At 46.9% G+C, this 17500-nt stretch overlaps 1 protein-coding gene across 1 annotated transcript in view; it reads left to right on the top strand.

The window, feature by feature from the left end:
- Window positions 1-17500, top strand: part of LOC132467530 (low-density lipoprotein receptor class A domain-containing protein 4-like) — a 63100-nt gene that overhangs the window by 34825 nt on the left and 10775 nt on the right. Inside the window, 1 exon segment of the mRNA XM_060064862.1 lies at window positions 783-2055. Within this exon segment, the coding sequence (XP_059920845.1) occupies window positions 2016-2055 (40 nt within the window). The 5' untranslated portion in view covers window positions 783-2015.

Genomic DNA, 17500 nt, shown 5'->3' with positions numbered 1-17500 from the left:
TCTCTCCCTCTCTCTGTCTGTCTCACATTCATTCCTGACTCAAGTCCTCAACAACATTGTGTCACCGCTTTGCCAAAAACAGGTCTTCCTCACCCCCCCCACCACCACCACCACCACGCACCCCTCCCATCTCCCTCCCAGCACACCACCACCACCTGCAAAATCGTCTATCGCATTTTTTTCAGCTTTCCTTCTGGGTTTGGGGGGGGGGGGGGGGGGATTTTGGTCCTCATTTCATTTCTTTGTTCCTTTTATTTTAATTCAGATACACACAGAGACGGCGTGGCACTCTGTGCTTTTGAAATGTAAATAAAGTTTGGTTGTTGCCGAGCGGGCTCCAGCCCGGGCCTGCTTCAAAGGTGCAGGCGTACGTGGCCGTGGTGGGACGCGGCGGCCCGGGTCAACGTGGCGCTCCCGGCTCTCTTGTTATTCTCTTCTCTCTCTATGTTGTAGCCCTCTTTCATGTAAGAACCTAAGAACTTATTTGTTGAAGAAGTGGTTGGCGAGTCAGGGGTCTCCAGCAAACCACCCACCTAGCCTGCTATCGTAAAATGCAGCGTGTGTGTGTGTGTGTTGGTTTGTGTGTGTGTGTGTGTGTGTGTGTGTGTGTGTGTGTGTGTGTGTGTCTGTGTTTTCGGTACTCTGGTTTTCTGGTTCTTTGTTACAGACATCGCCCGCCAGGGGCTGCACTCGTCCGTGTGTCGCGTCGTTCTATAGAACCCTGTTGACTGTTGGGTTGAGCTGATGGATTTTATTCCTTCTCCGTTGTCTTTGTGCTGCAGGGGCCGTGGCGACATCAGAGAGCCTGCCATCAAGCTGAGCCAGCGGAGCCGCAACCTAGAGACACAGGACACAGACAAAAAGGAAGGCAAGCCGTTACCGAGAAAACACGATTACAGCGGAAAAACAAGACAGATGCAGACATGTGTCCACTTTGAGGAAACCAACCTGACAGACAAGACGTTGGACTCCCGCAAGACTCCCCACACAGAACCCTATTCACTCCGACAGGAAGTAGAAACTCTGTGAAATCCACCACAGGAAGTTAGCGCGAGGGCTGAAGGAAGACATCGGAGAGGACGGACAGGCGAACAGACGCACATTCAAGAGATGGTCACTGGGTCCCGGCCATGGCTGTAGCCCCGTGGCTCGGAGGATAGCGAGCGTGTACACCCTCCCCCCATACCCCCGCCCTCCTCCCCCTTCCAGCCACCACCACCACCATTAACTCCTATGACTACAACCAACCCTCACTGAAACCTCCTGGACCTCCAGTCCCCCTGCCCCATACACCCAACATCTAGCCCAGACGCCAGCACCCAGAGGACTCCTCCCTCACTAGACCCAAACTCTGAAATCATCTGACCTCCATCTCACTCACATTCTCCCTCTCCTATTGCCTTCACCTGCACCGGCAGACTGAGGTCATCACAAATACCAGCAAAATAAGAGTCTTGTTATGTTCGCGGGAAACTTGAGCGACCTGTTTGCAGGATAGTAAAGCCACCTGTTCACGGGAAAGAGTCTTGCCTGCGGTACAGTAAATTGTCTTGTTCGCAGGACAGTAAAGCGTCTTCTTCACTGGACAATAAAGTGTCTTGTTCACAGGACAGTAAATCGTCTTGCCTGCGGGACAGTAAAGTGTCTTGTTCACTGGACAGTTAAGCGTCTTGTTCACTGGACAGTAAAGTGTCTTGTTCACAGGACAGTAAAGCGCCTTGTTCACAGGACAGTAATCAAGCCAGTAAACCGGCCAGCCACTGTGCAAGGTGACGGCCTGCCCATTCTCACGTATGGCCTGTTGACGAAGGAAGATGGCAGTCGAACATTTGCACGTTCCCGTTTTCGGCTCCTCCTCCTCCTCCTCCTCCTCCTCCTCCTCCTCCTGCTCCTGCTCGCCACGCCCAGCGACCTCGCCTCGCACCGGTTGAGATCGGACGGTCGGACGGTCGGACGGTCGCCTGGCATCCCTTCGTGGCTCGGGCAGCGGTGAGCGCAACGCTGGGAGGAGCAGCATGCAGGAAACAGACTCGCCGGCCTCCAACGCCTTCAAAGGTACGCACCGATTTCAGGGGTGAAGGAAACTGCACATGAAGTACAAAGGACAGCATGTTATTTATGTACGTTTAGTGGTGGACTAAGTGAATGGTTATGGTCCCCAGTAGACTCACACTTACTCAAACACTCAAGAAACTGTAAATAAGTGTCAATAGAAAGAAAGCTAGTCATTACCAATCATTAGACCCCAATTAACATTGTTCTGAGGAGCTAACATTCAAGGAAGCACAATAGGCCCGACTCATTTATATGGGTTCCATTTACATAGCATCCGACAACCCATTCAAAGGCAAATGGATATTTAGAGTGTGCTCACTATTGGCTGCGTCCACAGCCTCGATGTGTAAGAATAATGTGTCACATGGTAAAACGCAGTAGTTGCTTAGTGACAAAACAGCTCCATGAGCGAGGCAAGCTTTTAGACTGCGCTGCCCTTCAGAATCACCCATTATATCTATGTTTTGATGAACTAATACAGAGATTCTCTAGTGCTCTGCCATTAGCTGGTAGCACGATGAGTTGTGTACAGAAGTTGAAATTGTAATCTATTTCCCAATTAACCTTCTGCAAGCATAGTAGACGGAAACACACTGTTTATTTACAGTTTTTTGTCTTATTATATTGCAGAGATCTCCTTTGCAGACCAAGATGAACATTTAGGGTGGAAGTTTATCATAAATCGCTGATAGGTTGATTGTTTTTTAATTAATGTTTGAAACCTTAATAGATACATTTTGTTATTTCTATGCTCCCAGAACAGACTAACATAACTCTTGCTATTTACTTCAATGTGGGCACGGTATACCTTCATACCTTCAACATTTCAAATTAGAAATGCAGCCAGCCAAGGGACACCTGTGTCGGACGGACACATATGACCGGGGATTTTGATGGATGCAGGAATGTCTTACCAATATCATAAAGAGATGTTGAAGTCGATTGGTTTGGCCCCGATTTTGAATCAATTGTAATCTATATAGTCACCATTAAAGCAGTCACAGTTTAAACCTGAAATAAACTAGCGTTCCAACTTTGGACTGTTGAAAAAGAAAAAGCCCTTACGTGTGCAGACTTTGTTTGAGGATGGTTAGATTTTATTTCAAGGTGAAGAGACGGTTAAGACCAAGTTTATGGTGTTGAAAATAACCTTTTTATAGTAAAAAAAAGCAAAAGAGAGATCCTTTCTATAAGGGCAGAGATGTTATGACGGACATTAGAGCAGCGGACTGAGATAGGACAAGAGAGTCCTGTCAAGGCAATCATCTGAAGGTCTCCAGTGTGACCCCAGAGAAGCCAAAGGTTGGCCGAGCCAAATGAAGATTTACCTCAAAACTGGCTCCCTGTGATCTGTAGGTTTGGCTCTCATCTCATCTCAACCCAATTCACTGTGTGTCATATTTCTTTTATATTTTGCCACCATTACAAAATGCAAGAACCTGACTTCACCCTTTTGTTTTTTGTTTCTTTTGAAACACTGAACTATAGAATTTTGTGGCTGAATATATTTTGTATTTTATATTTTGTGGCTATTAACGTGAAAATAGTTTCCCAGCTTTTTTAAGTGTAGCTTTACTGTGATTAACTGCCTGGCTGTTGGTAACTGTGAGCTAATTAAGGTTGAAGAGCAGATATAGTGTGTGGTGTGAATGGTTGTCATGGCTTTTTATTAAAACACAACTCATATCAGATTGGACACAAGCACATACATTTATAGACTATGAATTTTGCAGGCATGTGTCTCCTCAATGATTTTAATTCTTTATTTATGCGTGTGTGTGTGTCTTTGTGTCTGATGTGTGGGTGTGTGTTTTTGTACGTCAATGTGTGTGTTTGTGTGTGTGTGCGGCGATGTGTCTGTGTAAAGAGTGTGTGTGTGTGCGTCGATGTGTCTGTGTATGCCTGTGTTTTTGTGTGTCTGTGTGTATGCGTCAATGTGTGTGTGTATGTGCGTCGATGTGTCTGTGTGATTGTGTGTGTGCGTCGATGTGTCTGTGTGTATGCATGTGTTTGTACATCGATGTGACTGCATGTATTTATTTGTGTACTGTGTGTTGATGTCCCTGCCTGTACGCCTGTGTGTGTGTGTGTGTGTATGTGTGCTCGATGAGGGAACATGCAGTCATGGGGCGTCAGTAAACACAGACAGCGGTGCGCGTGCATGGGGGGACGGAGCGGTCGATCGCTGCAGGGTTGAACCAAGGTTTGGTTTACTGTGTGCAGGGTTCATGTCCGGAGGAAAGCACTTAAACACATGTCATCCGGCCTCTCACTCCACCACCGTTGCTGTGTGTGTGTTTGTCTCCTATGTCATGTATGGTTGTGTGGGTAATATTGTGGTCAAGTCTCATGCTTAGACGTGTGTGTGTGTGTGTGTGTGTGTGTGTGTGTGTGTGTGTGTGTGTGTGTGTGTGTGTGTGTGTGTTTGTGTGTCATGTATGATTGTTTGAGTATTGTGTTTAATTGTCACGATTAGGAGTGTGTGTGTGTGTGTGTGTGTGTACACCATGTATGGTTGTGTGTGTATTATGTTTAAGTGTCATGATTGATAGTGTGTGTGTTTGTTTGTGTGATAATGTCAAACGTCAAATGTCAGATACAGTGAAATCCATCCTCCCACCTCACCCTTTCCTCCCCCTCCACCCGGTGTCTCCTCCCCTTGGTGTCATGTTTCTCTCTTCTTATTTTGCACTTCCTTTAACTGTTTTACCTTTGGCCATTTTTCTGGTTTGCTTTCAATTTGTTATGCTCGTCTTCCTGCTATATCTCTGTCTCTCTCTCTCTCTTTCTTAGTCTCTCCATCAATCTCTCCCTCCTAATCTCTCTTACTCTCTCTGTCTGTCTCTTTCTTACTCCCTCTCTCCTTTCCTCTCTCTCTGTCTCCCTCTCTCCATCTGTCTGTCTGTCTCTCTGCTGTTCCCCACATTCGATCCATATTGAGTCCCCTTGCAGGAGTTCATTCAATCCAGTGAGTGACGGGCTGGGCCATTAGTGGCAGACTTCCTGCCCAGCTCCCTGCCCCCTCGCCTGGGGCCGTTGGCCAAAGGCTGGGGGCACAGACACAAGCATGTCTGGGTGTCTGGCACTCTCGTATATCCCTTTGCATGTCTGCCCGGCTGCTATTGTGTTAGCTATGTGTTGGTCTCGATACCCCATCTGTCTATGAGTCTTTTGGTCCTCACATATTGAGACCTGACTGAGGCTGTGGAAGAGGCAGATTTAAAAGTAACAGCCAACTTGAGAGAATTATTAGCAGGGCTACAAACTCGAAATCAAAAAGGCTGAGGATGATTTACTTTAAAATTAACAACCGGTTGAACCAGTGCGAGACAGCCTACATTATCATCTTGGAAGGCCAAAAAATGGACTTCTGCAGTGCACACGCAATGCAAAAATAGCACATTAGCAAGCATTTTCATTACAAGCTGGACTGTGGAACAGCTTGTGTCTATGGGAAGATTATTTGGGCCTTGTGTATTTTTGTTGCTGCATGCCAAGGAGAGTCTGAGCTGGCGTGGTTGGTGTTGATCACTTTGGACGAGGCCCCGCTGCTATCTGCTCTGGCTTCAATCTGCTCACGTGGCTGTCAGGAGTCTTCCCTCAGGTGCTTGTCAGATGGTGAGAGAAGATAGCCATGCAGCAGCTCCCCATGGGAACCCACTCTCTCTCTCTCTCTCTCTCTCTCTCTCTCTCTCTCTCTCTCTCTCTCTCTCTCTCTCTCTCTCTCTCTCTCTCTCTCATCACTCTCTCTCTCCCTCTCTCCCACTCTCTCTCCCTTTTTCCATCTTTTTCGTTCTTACTTATCAGCAAATAAACAGACATCTTTTCTCCCACAAGGGGCAGATGGATCAGATAGGGGATGGGTTTGGACCTGAATGTAGACACGGGTGCCGTCCCAAACTCACCAGGACCAAAACACCCTAATAAGGGGTCTTGTTCCCACCAAGAAGAGTGAAATCGCCCTGTGGCCTCGCAGGAGCCCTGAATCAAGTTCACCTTTTAATACTGTCTCTTTCGTCAAGCCAGAGTATTTAGGCTCCTCCTCCTTCTCCGTTGTGATCCCACACGCAGGCCCGGGTCAGATCGTCAGGGGCCGACCCACAGGGCCCAACCTAGCTCGGCCCCCCTAGCTGAGCGTTGTCCCTGGTGTCTTTCAGAGAGCACCCCCCCCCCCCCCCCCCCCAGCCTCACTGGTAGCAGCACTACCTCACTCAGAGCCTTCGCCCCAAACACTCTGCAGGCAGGATGTATACAAATACCTCACAGACAGAACCCCCTCTTAACACTCCTGATCTCACCCCTTCATCCTGTTACGGAGATCAATCATGGTTAGTAGCACCAGCGGCACTGTTTGGAGAAGCACTTTGTCTTGCCAACAGTGCTCAAATCAAATGCAAAAAGACGAGTCGATTACGTATGAAATCACCAAGCCTTTTCTGCCCATAGCTTAGAGCATGTACAGATGATGATGCTAATACTTCTCTCCAGCCGCAAGTCAGACAAAACAGCGCATTGAAAAGATTACATTCTGTAACATTTTGAACTAAGTGCTCAATTGATTCTTCTGAAATATAATAAATGAATTATTAAACAATAAAAAGCGTAATACATAGAACCCGCTATGCACAAGACATTTCCCCTCATAGTCTCAGTTTACTGGGTTCTCGATCCACAACAAACACCTAAAGTGTGTTTATCATTGGGCTCTCTCTGTGCTCTGCTTGACTGAAGCTCTATTCAGGCAATTTGTTGAGTTTCTACGGCTGCTCCTGGCTCTAACGCTCACCTTGAAGAGACTGTGCGTGTTTTTTCTCTCCAAGAAGACCATCCCTGCCCTTTAGGCAAGCGGCGACACGTTTAATTGGTGCTCCACACAACGATTTCTAAAGCAGTTACTACTTCATTAGACAAGGACAGAGCCTGTCTCCTTCAACCCCCCTCCCACCTTTAAAGCCCGGCTGACCGGCCATTCTTTGATTTGACATTTTCTAGCGTTAAAGTGCTCAATGGCACCAAGGGATAAAGTGGAAGGGACAGGACAGGAGATAGCTAACGTTCTCCTCTGAGCACAGGGGCGGTCGATAAACACGTCCCTGCAATCGGCAGCCGCGGCCTCCAGTCACTGCACTCTCTAGCGAGCTGACCGTCGTGTATAGCTCTGCTACTCCAAGCTGCTACCCCTCCAGGTCAAGTGAGTGGCTTTTGCCCTTCTGTCCTTCTCGGATTTCACGCAAAGGCCAGAGATGATCCTTCCTTACCTCTTCAGGAGGCAGACCTGCAGTGGGTCATGGTGCCAAGGACTTCTGGTCCGGGGATTAGAATCCAACGAGGGCAACTCAGACCGGTGTGAATGACTGAAAGCCATTCTTACTGTCATCTCGCCTCTCAAATGAGGCAAGATTTATGTTTCAGATAAAGAGGATGATACTTGTCTGGTGATACAAAGCTCATGGCTTCACTAAAACATCCGTTAACAACATAAATGTCAAAATGACTTTGTTGTAGCGAGTCTGCCGGAGAGCATTCAGCCTGCGTGAACCCTGCCTCTGAATGTGTAACAGCAGTGGCACTTCGGTAGCATTTCACCTGCATGTGCCCTGGCTATAGACGCCCTGGATATAAATGTATCCAGCAGGAAAGGTCCACCCTTACTGTATCGTGTGATTACGCTAGCGCGCAAATTTTGGTTTATGTTGGCCAAACAATGTGCAACTTCCGCATGAACATAAATGTGAACAAATGTGCAACGTTGTCCTCCATACGGCATACTGTTGGGTAATGTAGGTTGAGTTAGGGCTCGATTGTGCTTCAGCGTTACATTTTATGTTATGAACAGCACTGTGTACTTTCAGGGGTTAGCGGCGGGCCGGCGTGCTTAGATGTATCCCCCCCCACACCTCTGAGGGACCCATCGACCATAACACACCGCGTTATGGATGTGCTGCTGCTGATTGGCTCGTGCTGATTGGCTGATGCTATTAAAGTTAACACAGGAGACATGGTCCACTGTACATGATGTACTTTTTGCAACCAATTTGCACTCATTAGAGGAAGCTCAGCAGACCGGATGTGTGGTAACCCTTCAGTGGTGGGGAGCCATCTCAATCCACTGCTAATGCGTACTCTGTACAGGAGGCCTGGGAGTCCTCTTTGCGCCGTTTCCAAAACAAATCTAGTGGAATAAAGGCAATTTGTAGCATTAGTACCCGATAGTTACTCTGACCTCAGTGTTCTTTGTAAAGAGCCTATGCTTCTCTTTGTGTAAGTTTATCCAATGTACCTTCAGTAATTCCGCATGAAGTACTGAAGGTACGTCTGCGCGGGAGAGGGGAGGGTAACAAGCCCTGTGCTTGCAGATCTGGTGCGCATTTCCTCCAACCAACCTGCGAGAGTCCGGGTGGCATGAAGGCATTGTCTGTTTGTATGGATGTCGCGTTTGTGTATCAGTCTGGGTGTAGGTGTATACTATCTACTACTATGTAGGTGTTTTACCCATGCTGCATTTGACACTGTGCTTGCAACTGGGAATTAGCTCCTGTGAATTAAAATATATGTTCATATAATTGCAGGAGCACACACAATAATCATAACATGATAATTGTGTAAATGCAGGGCATATATGCATGCATTCATTGAGAGTTGTCCTGGTTATACAACTGGGTGGATGCATGCCAAACACTTTGTGTGTGTGTGTGTGTGTGTGTGTGTGTGTGTGTGTGTGTCTGTGTCTGTGTGTGTGTGTGTGTGTGTGTGTGTGTGTGTGTGTGTGTGTGTGTGTGTGTGTGTGTGTGTGTGTGTGTGTGTGTGTGTACAATAATGTGCAAGCAATGCAATGTCATGACTTAGGTTAACTGAGCCGCATAATCTATTGAGTAGAACTACAGCGACATCTCCATCAGAAAGAAGCAGTAGCTTATGTGTAGACGTGCTCCATGCTGGTCTGTTTGAGGCGCGTGTCTGTGTGTTTAGTACTTTGACATTGTCTATGGCAGCATAAAGTATTTGGCCCCCCACGAAGTTGTGGAAATGTACAGAGTCTGACACATGCAGTTAGTCACCTCGCAGCCACTGTGCTACCTGTGTGTGTGTGTCAGCATTTGTTTATTTGTATATTTTCTCTAAGAGTGTCTGGCTTTTGATGAGAGATTTTAAATATGTGTGTGTGCGTGTGTGTGTTTCTGTGTTTTGCGTGTTTGTATGTGTGTAAATGCATGTGTGTGTGTGTGTGTGTGTGTGTGTGTGTGTGTGTGTGTGTCAGCATTTGTTTATTCGCATCTCCTCTGTAGCTGTGTGTGGCTTTTGATGAGAGATTTAAGAGATGTGTGTGTGTGTGTGTGTGTGTGTGTGTGTGTGTGTGTGTGTGTGTGTGTGTGTGTGTGTGTGTGTGTGTGTGTGTGTGTGTGTGTGTGTGATTGCTCATCCATTCTCTGTGCTTGGCTGCCGGTTGTCTGATGTGCTATGCTGTATTTACTCCAGCCCCCCCCCCCCCCCCCCCCCATGTTTACACTGCCCTTAATAGGAACACTTTGATTGGGTAACGTCTACATGTACGCTTCTTCCAGCGCACGAGCGAGTGTGTTATGTTTATATATGTGTGTGTGTGTGTGTGTGTGTGTGTGTGTGTGTGTGTGTGTGTGTGTGTGTGTGTGTGTGTGTGTGTGTGTGTGTGTGTGTGTGTGTGTGTGTGTGTGTTTGTGTGTGCATATGTGTGTGTGGGAGGTCTTTGTGTGTGTTTATGCATGTGTGGGCCTTTGCATTGTGGGTAGGCTTTATTGTTAGTGGCTGCCTGTCTGTGTGTATCTTGAGTGTCTGCTCTTTGTTTCTTGAGTGTCTGCCTCTATCTGTTTCCCTCTAATTAATTGACATGTGTTTTGGCTGTATTTGATAACTGCGGTGAGGGGGAGCTGCTGTTGTCTCGCAGCCTTTACATAACAACGTTGTTTTTTTTTCCAACCATTCCACTGAATGGACAGCTGGGGAGTGGCGGCCCTCCAAGAAATATCCCAGAGACATGCTGCATAGCTCCCTATAGATTAGCACTCGTGTGTGTCAAATGCTTAACAAAAACATAAACAAAAAATGGATTAGTTTGAATAATTGCATTAGTGCTGGATTGCTACGTGAGCAGTTTATGGTATGTGTTCCATTACTGGGATTGGACATGTGTAGTGGTACTGAAAGGCAGAATAGATTAGAGCTCACCCAGGTTTTCATTTGACTACTGCTCCTGGTGCCTATTAGGTGTCTCTCATTAAAGGTAAAGGCAGGATCTGGAGATACACGTGGAACGAGGGCGGAGGACACTTCAATAGGTTTTCAAAATACACTCCACTTTACGCTATCCTAATTCACACCCACAGTTTTTGATTTATTTTGTCTTTTGCTTTATATTTTTATTTAATTATTTGGGAAGAGTGTGGTGTTTTTTGTGATATGCAACAATACAGCTAATCAATCTCTCATCTTCAATTTAATCTAAGGTAGTCTAATCTAACACACAGGGGTTGTGTAAACTAGCCAGGCTAACCAATCCTGAATTATTTCAACGTGGCACAATATATCTGTGCAACAGAATAAGATAAATTTCAAAACTGCATCAATCAATCAATCAATCAATCAATAAACTTTAATGTCATTGCACATGTTACAGAGCAACGAAAAAGACCAGTTACATTCCGTCCAAGAATCATAAAAGACAGTTTGGGGAGACAGGACGGAGAGACTGTCAGGCGCTCGTTAGATAAGAAACATGCGGCCCGCGTTAGATAAGAAAATTAAAAAAGCTAAACAAGAGGGTGACGAGGGAAAAAAAAGTCAATACCCCAAACTATGCTCCTCTAAGGGGGGCAAAGTGTAGGGATTAGCAAAAAATACCTCAACACATAAGCAACATATCAAAAACATCACAAACACATGTGGGAGGGGAGGTGTCACAGCTCAGACCCCGGGAGGAGGACGCAGCCAACGGGCGCATCACATCACTCACGGCATACTGTACTGCAACGAGGGACGGAGAGGGGGGAGGGAGTCCAGTAGGCGGTGAGTCCAGGGGGTGTGTGTGTTATCTGTCTTGTGTGTGTGTGTGTGTGTGTGTGTGTGTGAGCCCAAGGACTCCATCTCCACCCAGACTCAACAGTGTCTCTCCCGTCTGATGCTGGTGACGAGGACACGGCCGTCGCCGTGGAGACGACCACGAAGAGTTCCGAACCAGAGACAAAGTTCACGGGAGGTGGAGGATGGGGGGAGGGGTGGCAGGGCATCTGTCTGCATAACAACCAGGGGAGGCATCAGAGACTGAATCACCGCCGTTCACCAGCAACGTAGAGAGCCGAGATTTGCATCATGCTCCAAATGTCTTTGTCTGCCTCTTCAGATATTTTGTGTTCCCTCTAACTCTTTAGACTTTGAAGAAAAGTCTTCTTATAGGAGAACAAGAGTGTAGATCCCTGCACGCGTGTACGGTTCAAACGAAATCCCAAGGCTGGGATGTAACACAGTATAATCAGTTTATTGAGAAAAAATGGTTTTCTGAGGTAGGGATAAGAAAAAAATTCAGTTAGGGTTAATTGCATCTCTTTGCCACCAATTTAATCAATTTGGACACAAAGATATTTCTCTCACCGGATTAACTCTCACAAGTCTGATTCTGAAAAATAATACATTATGACTTTTACATTTTGTTTACTTTTAAGTTATTTTTATTTATTAATATTTTTGTTTACTTAACTAAAAAAAATATTCAAACAATGAAATTCTTAGACTATAAAAGATATATAAAATAATTAATATAAAAAAAACAACAACTCATGGAATTGGGTTGAGAAATGTAAACGTTAGTGTCATGATCCGTTCCTGGCTTTCCATCCTACTGCCAGCTCTGTACTGTCATGATCCGCTCCTGGCTTTTCATCCCACTGCCAGCTCTGCTAGTACTTTTCCTGATCACCTGCCTGACACTCCCACCTCATCAGTGCAACCACCTTCACCGGTGTTCCGAATATTTCCCCCCCTCCGTTTTCCAAAATAACATTGTGCACACAGCATCGTTTTCAAAAAAGTTGTCGTTTACATCAAAACGCATAAATACGCCGTCGAGCGCCATTATAACTATGCCAAACCTATGGGCGGCAGTGTAGTAGAGCTTAGATCGGGCCCAGAAAATCAAGCCCGACCCGGCCCGAGCCCGTGCACGTTCTGTCCGAGCCCGGACCGACCCGACACATTAACTGTAATTATGAGCCCGAGCCCGATTTCAACCCGACTTTTTTTTTTTATACATATGTAACTTTGTACACATTTGTTACTAGGCCTACTCTGCTAAATATATATGTAAGGGATAATGTATAGAACGCCGGTCATTATCGGGAAAATAAGCCCCGACAGGGCGAACAGTACACCGACCGACGCGCAGCGAAGTTGTCTTGCTTCGCCCTGAAGGGGCTTACTTTCGACAATAAACGGCGACGTTCTATACATTATCCCGCTTATTACACGGCTACTTGCCAAAACGAAAAAATAACTTCACATGGTGTGTCTTTTTACAATTTATTCGTTACCAGCATTCTTAGTGTTGATCTGCAGAGAAATAATTTGTCCGCAAAGACGGTGACGTCGCTTAGCAACGGAAGACGCTGGGCTTGACAAGTCACCGGACTACTACCCATGCAAGTGAACGTAGCGTTCCACGGCATTGAGAAGACCCGTGTAATAAAGGCCTATAATATTTTTGTTTATGGCATAAATTTCTCCTCAGATTAGGCCAATAAACCAAAGATAAAAAAAAATTAAAAAATCGTCGTTCAAAGGCCCGGCCCGAGGATAGTGTAAAACCTATGTATTATCTCGGGCAGAGAATCTAAACTCTAGTAGGGAGAAGGATAAAGCCGTGCAAGCCAATCAGAATCCTCAGAATCAACAACAACGAATAACACGAGCGTCTTCCTGTAACAAACAAACTGTAAACATAGGGCGCTCATATGACGTTAAGCATTTCCTGGCGCATAATGTGACGCTTCAGAACCTAAAACCCTGTTTCTCCCCGTTGACACGACAACTCATAACCGGCGATTTCAGAAATCTCCAATTTGGCCGGAGTTTTTAGAAATGATCGTTTTCTGTGACAAAAACTGAGTTTTCGTGTAAATGAGAGGCCAAACCGCGTGGAAATATCTGCGTTTTCCCTTCGTGTAAACGGGGCCTCAGTCTCTGCCAGATTGTCTTTAGCAGCATGCAAAGCTCTGTAGTATGATTTCCCGGACTGCTTCCTTGGGTTCGACCCTGCTTGTCCCTGACCCATCCTGGTCGTCCCTGCCCTTGTAACCTGAACTGCCTTCTGTCCCGGACCCCTCTGCCTGCTATTACCCTGTTTGGACAATAAGCTGTTGAACTGTCCCAACGCTGGTCTCAGTCTGTGCTGTTCTTGGGTCACCCATTACAGTTACTTTTATTTGTTTGCAGGCCAGTCGACGTTTGCAGAAACGGGTCGAAGCAGTCTATCTAGTAATGTCTATGAGCATGATCCGTCTTCGGAAAAGGTATTGAGAGAGCATTGTCAGGCCCTTCATCAGAGGGCCAAAGCAGATGTGGCTCTTTGAGTTAATGGTGGGTATGTAGGCAGTGCCCTGAAGGGTGCTGAGATACACCTGTGTGTGTTCGCCCCTGTGATAAAGGCCCATTTAATGCTGCTATGAAAACCCAGATGTATGTTTGTGTTTATTTATCATATCAATGTATCCATGTATCCAAGTCAAAGAGAGAAAGCCTACCTTAGTGGCTCATCCCAAAGGTTGGTGGAGTACTCAACGACCATTTTATCATTGACCAGTCGAGGATGGTCAAGATCCCGCGAGTTGCCTACTTGACAACTGGGCAAACACTCTGTGAAAAGGATTGTATGTGTGTGTCTTTTGAATTTCTCCCAAAAGTCGTGCAAGGTTTGCGTGTGTTTATTATGCGTTCATTATGCTTAATAAACGCTGTCTCCGTCCTGTTAACTGACTGCTTTGTAAGAGGTGTGGACGCTACATTCTCGACCTGTTATGGGTGACTGTATCGCAGCTTGTGAGCCAGTCTGCTGAGCCTCCACCCATGCATGATGGTTCAAATGATGGTGGAGGAGACTGGGTTTAAGGCACTATTTTGGCACAGCAGGGCACCACTGCCTCCTGGTGAGTTTTTCGTCCTGGTTGGCATGGTAGTGGGGAGAGAGTGTATGTGTGTCTGACTGTCTGTCTGTCTGTACCTTATTCATGTGCGTGGGTGTTGGCGTAGGCTGGGTGTTAAAGCAGACAGTGAGCCAGCCACAGGAAGACATATTTCCCAGGATTCTCAGTGCTAATGCTAGCCAGTGACCTGATGCTATTGCCACACTTGCATATCACTAACATTTACAATTTAAAACAGGGTCCAACAGAAGCACATTCAGCTTGGGAGTATATTTTGCGCCGGAGAACATGGTTCCTCTCGAAAGGGAGATTGCTATTTGAATCAGGCTGCATCATTTAACAAACACAGGAAACAGTGAAAAAAAACACCTCTAAATGGTATTAATTCCACTTGAATATCACAAGAATGTCAGGGTCATCACAACCGCTCAAAGTCAGTCCAACTTGAATGGCCGCTCTCCTGCGGTAAACTATACAGATCGCTGTTCGTTGTTATGACAACCTAAAAAAAGATGACGTTATCGGACACAATGTCTGTTGTCCCTCCTTTCGTCCCACAGCCTCGGTATGCAAATGGAGCTGTGCTCACCTTGCACCCTGCCCTGGTCTAAACAAAATGTTTCGACTGCTTTAATGGAATTTCTGCTTCATTAGTCCCGGTGAGAGGGGGGCATGGACAGACAGAGAGAGAGAGAGAGAGAGAGAGAGGGACATAGGGACATAGAGAGGGACAGAGAGACAGACAGGTAAAGAGAGTGTGGGCGAGGGAGAGGGAGAGAGAGAGAGAGAGGGATAGAGAGAGAGAGAGAGAGAGAGAGAGGGAGGGAGGGAGAGAGAGACAGAGAGAGAGAGAAACAGTGAGAGAGGGAGGGAGGGAGGGAGGGAGGGAGAGACAGACAGACGGATTGAGAGTGGCATCAGACAGACAGGTTGTCTGCTGAGTTTCAATTTAAAATGTGGCAGCTACGTACCAGGCAACAGACCACCCATGGACAAAGCTATACAGGGTTACTCACACACGCACACACACACTCACAAACACGCACAAACACACACGCACACACACATGCACATACACATGCACACACAGACACATACGCACACACCCGCGCACACAAACATAGGTACACACATACACACATACACACACGTGCACACGTATATACACACACTACGACAAACCGATCTCGGTGAGACCTGCCGTACCCTGGACACGTACAGCCACTGAGCACAACGTTTACATTTAGTTCTGCGATTACCACGCCTAAGTGCACACAAACACACACACAAACACACAAACACACACACACACACAAACACACACACACACACACACACACACAAGCACAACTCAGCAAACCGTATGGTAGTGGTGATGTACTGTCTGGACTGCGGATGGGGGGACATAGCCTGAAGGTGTCTCTCTCTCTCTCTCTCTCTCTCTCTCTCTCTCTCTCTCTCTCTCTCTCTCTCTCTCTCTCTGTATCTCTCCTCTGTCTCTGTTTATCTCTCTCCCCCTCTCGTTATCTCCTTCTCTCGATCTGTCTGACACTCTTATTCCTCTCTATCGCTCACATTTTCCTCTCCCGCAAACTCACTGCCTCTCCCTAGGGCAACATAATTCTATATGCCCTCCACCACCTTGTTCAAACTGATCATTCTGAACCTCTCTCTCTCCCCCTCTCTCTCTCTCCCCCTCTCTCTCTGTCTCGTCCCATCCCTTACTTTCCTCTCCCTCACTTTGGGAGTTTATTCTGCCAGCTCAGCACAACTGTGACACGCCTAATTATATTGGTTGAGCCAACGAAACGAGAGGAGAGGATGAAAGAGAAGAAAGCGGGGGAGAGGTTTGGGGAGGGGGGGGTTAGAGAAAGGTAGAGGAAAAGGAGGGACAGAGAGCGAGGCAGGGAGGCAGGGAGCGGGGAGGAGGGGGGGAGGCGGGCGGGGGTGGCAGTGAGGGGGGTGAAGGGACAGACGAGAAGGAAAGAGAGGGTGGGAGGCAGAGAGAGGGGGGTTGGTTGGGAGGCGGGGGGGGGGCTGAAGGGACAGACGAGAAGGAAAGAGAGGGTGGGAGGTGGAGAGTGGGTGGGAGGTAGAGAGGGTGGGAGGTAGAGAGGGTGGGAGGTGGAGAGGGGGAGGAGGTTTGGAGGTGGGGAGAGGGAGGTAAGGGGGGTGAAGGGACAGCAGCCAGGAATGATGCCCACCGCCTCGCACGCAGCGGCTGCATCTGCAGCACATTTGTTACTTTAATGCCGCTGCCGTGCTGCCATGGAGGATGCGGGCTAGAGGGCATGAGGGAGAGATACACAGGGAAATAAGGGAAGGGAGAGCCATAATCAAAGGAAGATAAAGGCATGGAGTGGAGGACTACGGCTCCCTGCACACAGAATGTGTCAACTTTATCGCCGGCCTTCTAATAACAGCTATATGCTGTTGGCCCGTGCTGTGCAACGACAGATTGGCACCGCAGCTAGCAAGACACGTTAGCAGCGCTGCGCCGCGGACCACTACCCCGAGTTCAGGGGGAAAAAAACGGTTTTAAAACATTTACGATGCGCATTGCGACAAATATTCTGCTGTCCAATAGAAGGCTATCTAAAGCCATCAATTGTGCTTCCGATGCAACTCTGAACTTTTTTAATTTCCCATCTAGGAAACGTTTAAACTGAAACAATCTGTTTTCAAGGGTTCATCCCTGGCAGGAGACTTCGGTTCCTCTTAACAATGTCTTTGCGTTGGCGTACTCTTTCTAACTTGTGTTGGAACCCACACTAAACTATATTATATTAAAGGTGCAGTATGTAGGACTTAATGGAATCTAGTGTTGACTTTGTAGATTGCAACGTCAAGGGCTCATTCAAAGGTAACAAAAAACACAGTTCTTATTTCCATGAGATTATACACAAATTAAACATGCATACGATATTCAATAACATTATTGCCAAGTCTGTACCGCTAGATGCTAATAAATTCAACACATTGCACCTTTAAAGCGCATGGAGGAGTTTACTTCTAATGTATTTGTTCATATGGCAAATAACTGTTTGCATCCTGGCTATTTGCCTATTAGCATTACCCTACTTGAGCACACACTAGCCTCATGTGCTGATGCAACCACAGTTACTCCCTCGTGGCTGTCGATGTGCATTCAAACTAACCTCCTGCCGTTGACATCCCACCATGGAGCACCTCGAACGGGGGGTGCTCTGTATAAGCGTTATCGGTGGGAGAGGGGTGGGAATTTTCATTCACATGGTTATAGGTATGAGATGTGGGAGAGA

Source organism: Gadus macrocephalus, chromosome 11 (assembly GCF_031168955.1).
Source record: "Gadus macrocephalus chromosome 11, ASM3116895v1".
Taxonomy (NCBI): Eukaryota; Metazoa; Chordata; class Actinopteri; order Gadiformes; family Gadidae; genus Gadus; species Gadus macrocephalus.
The sequence above is the reverse complement of the archived record's forward strand: the minus strand, read 5'-3'. Positions and strand labels throughout refer to the sequence as shown.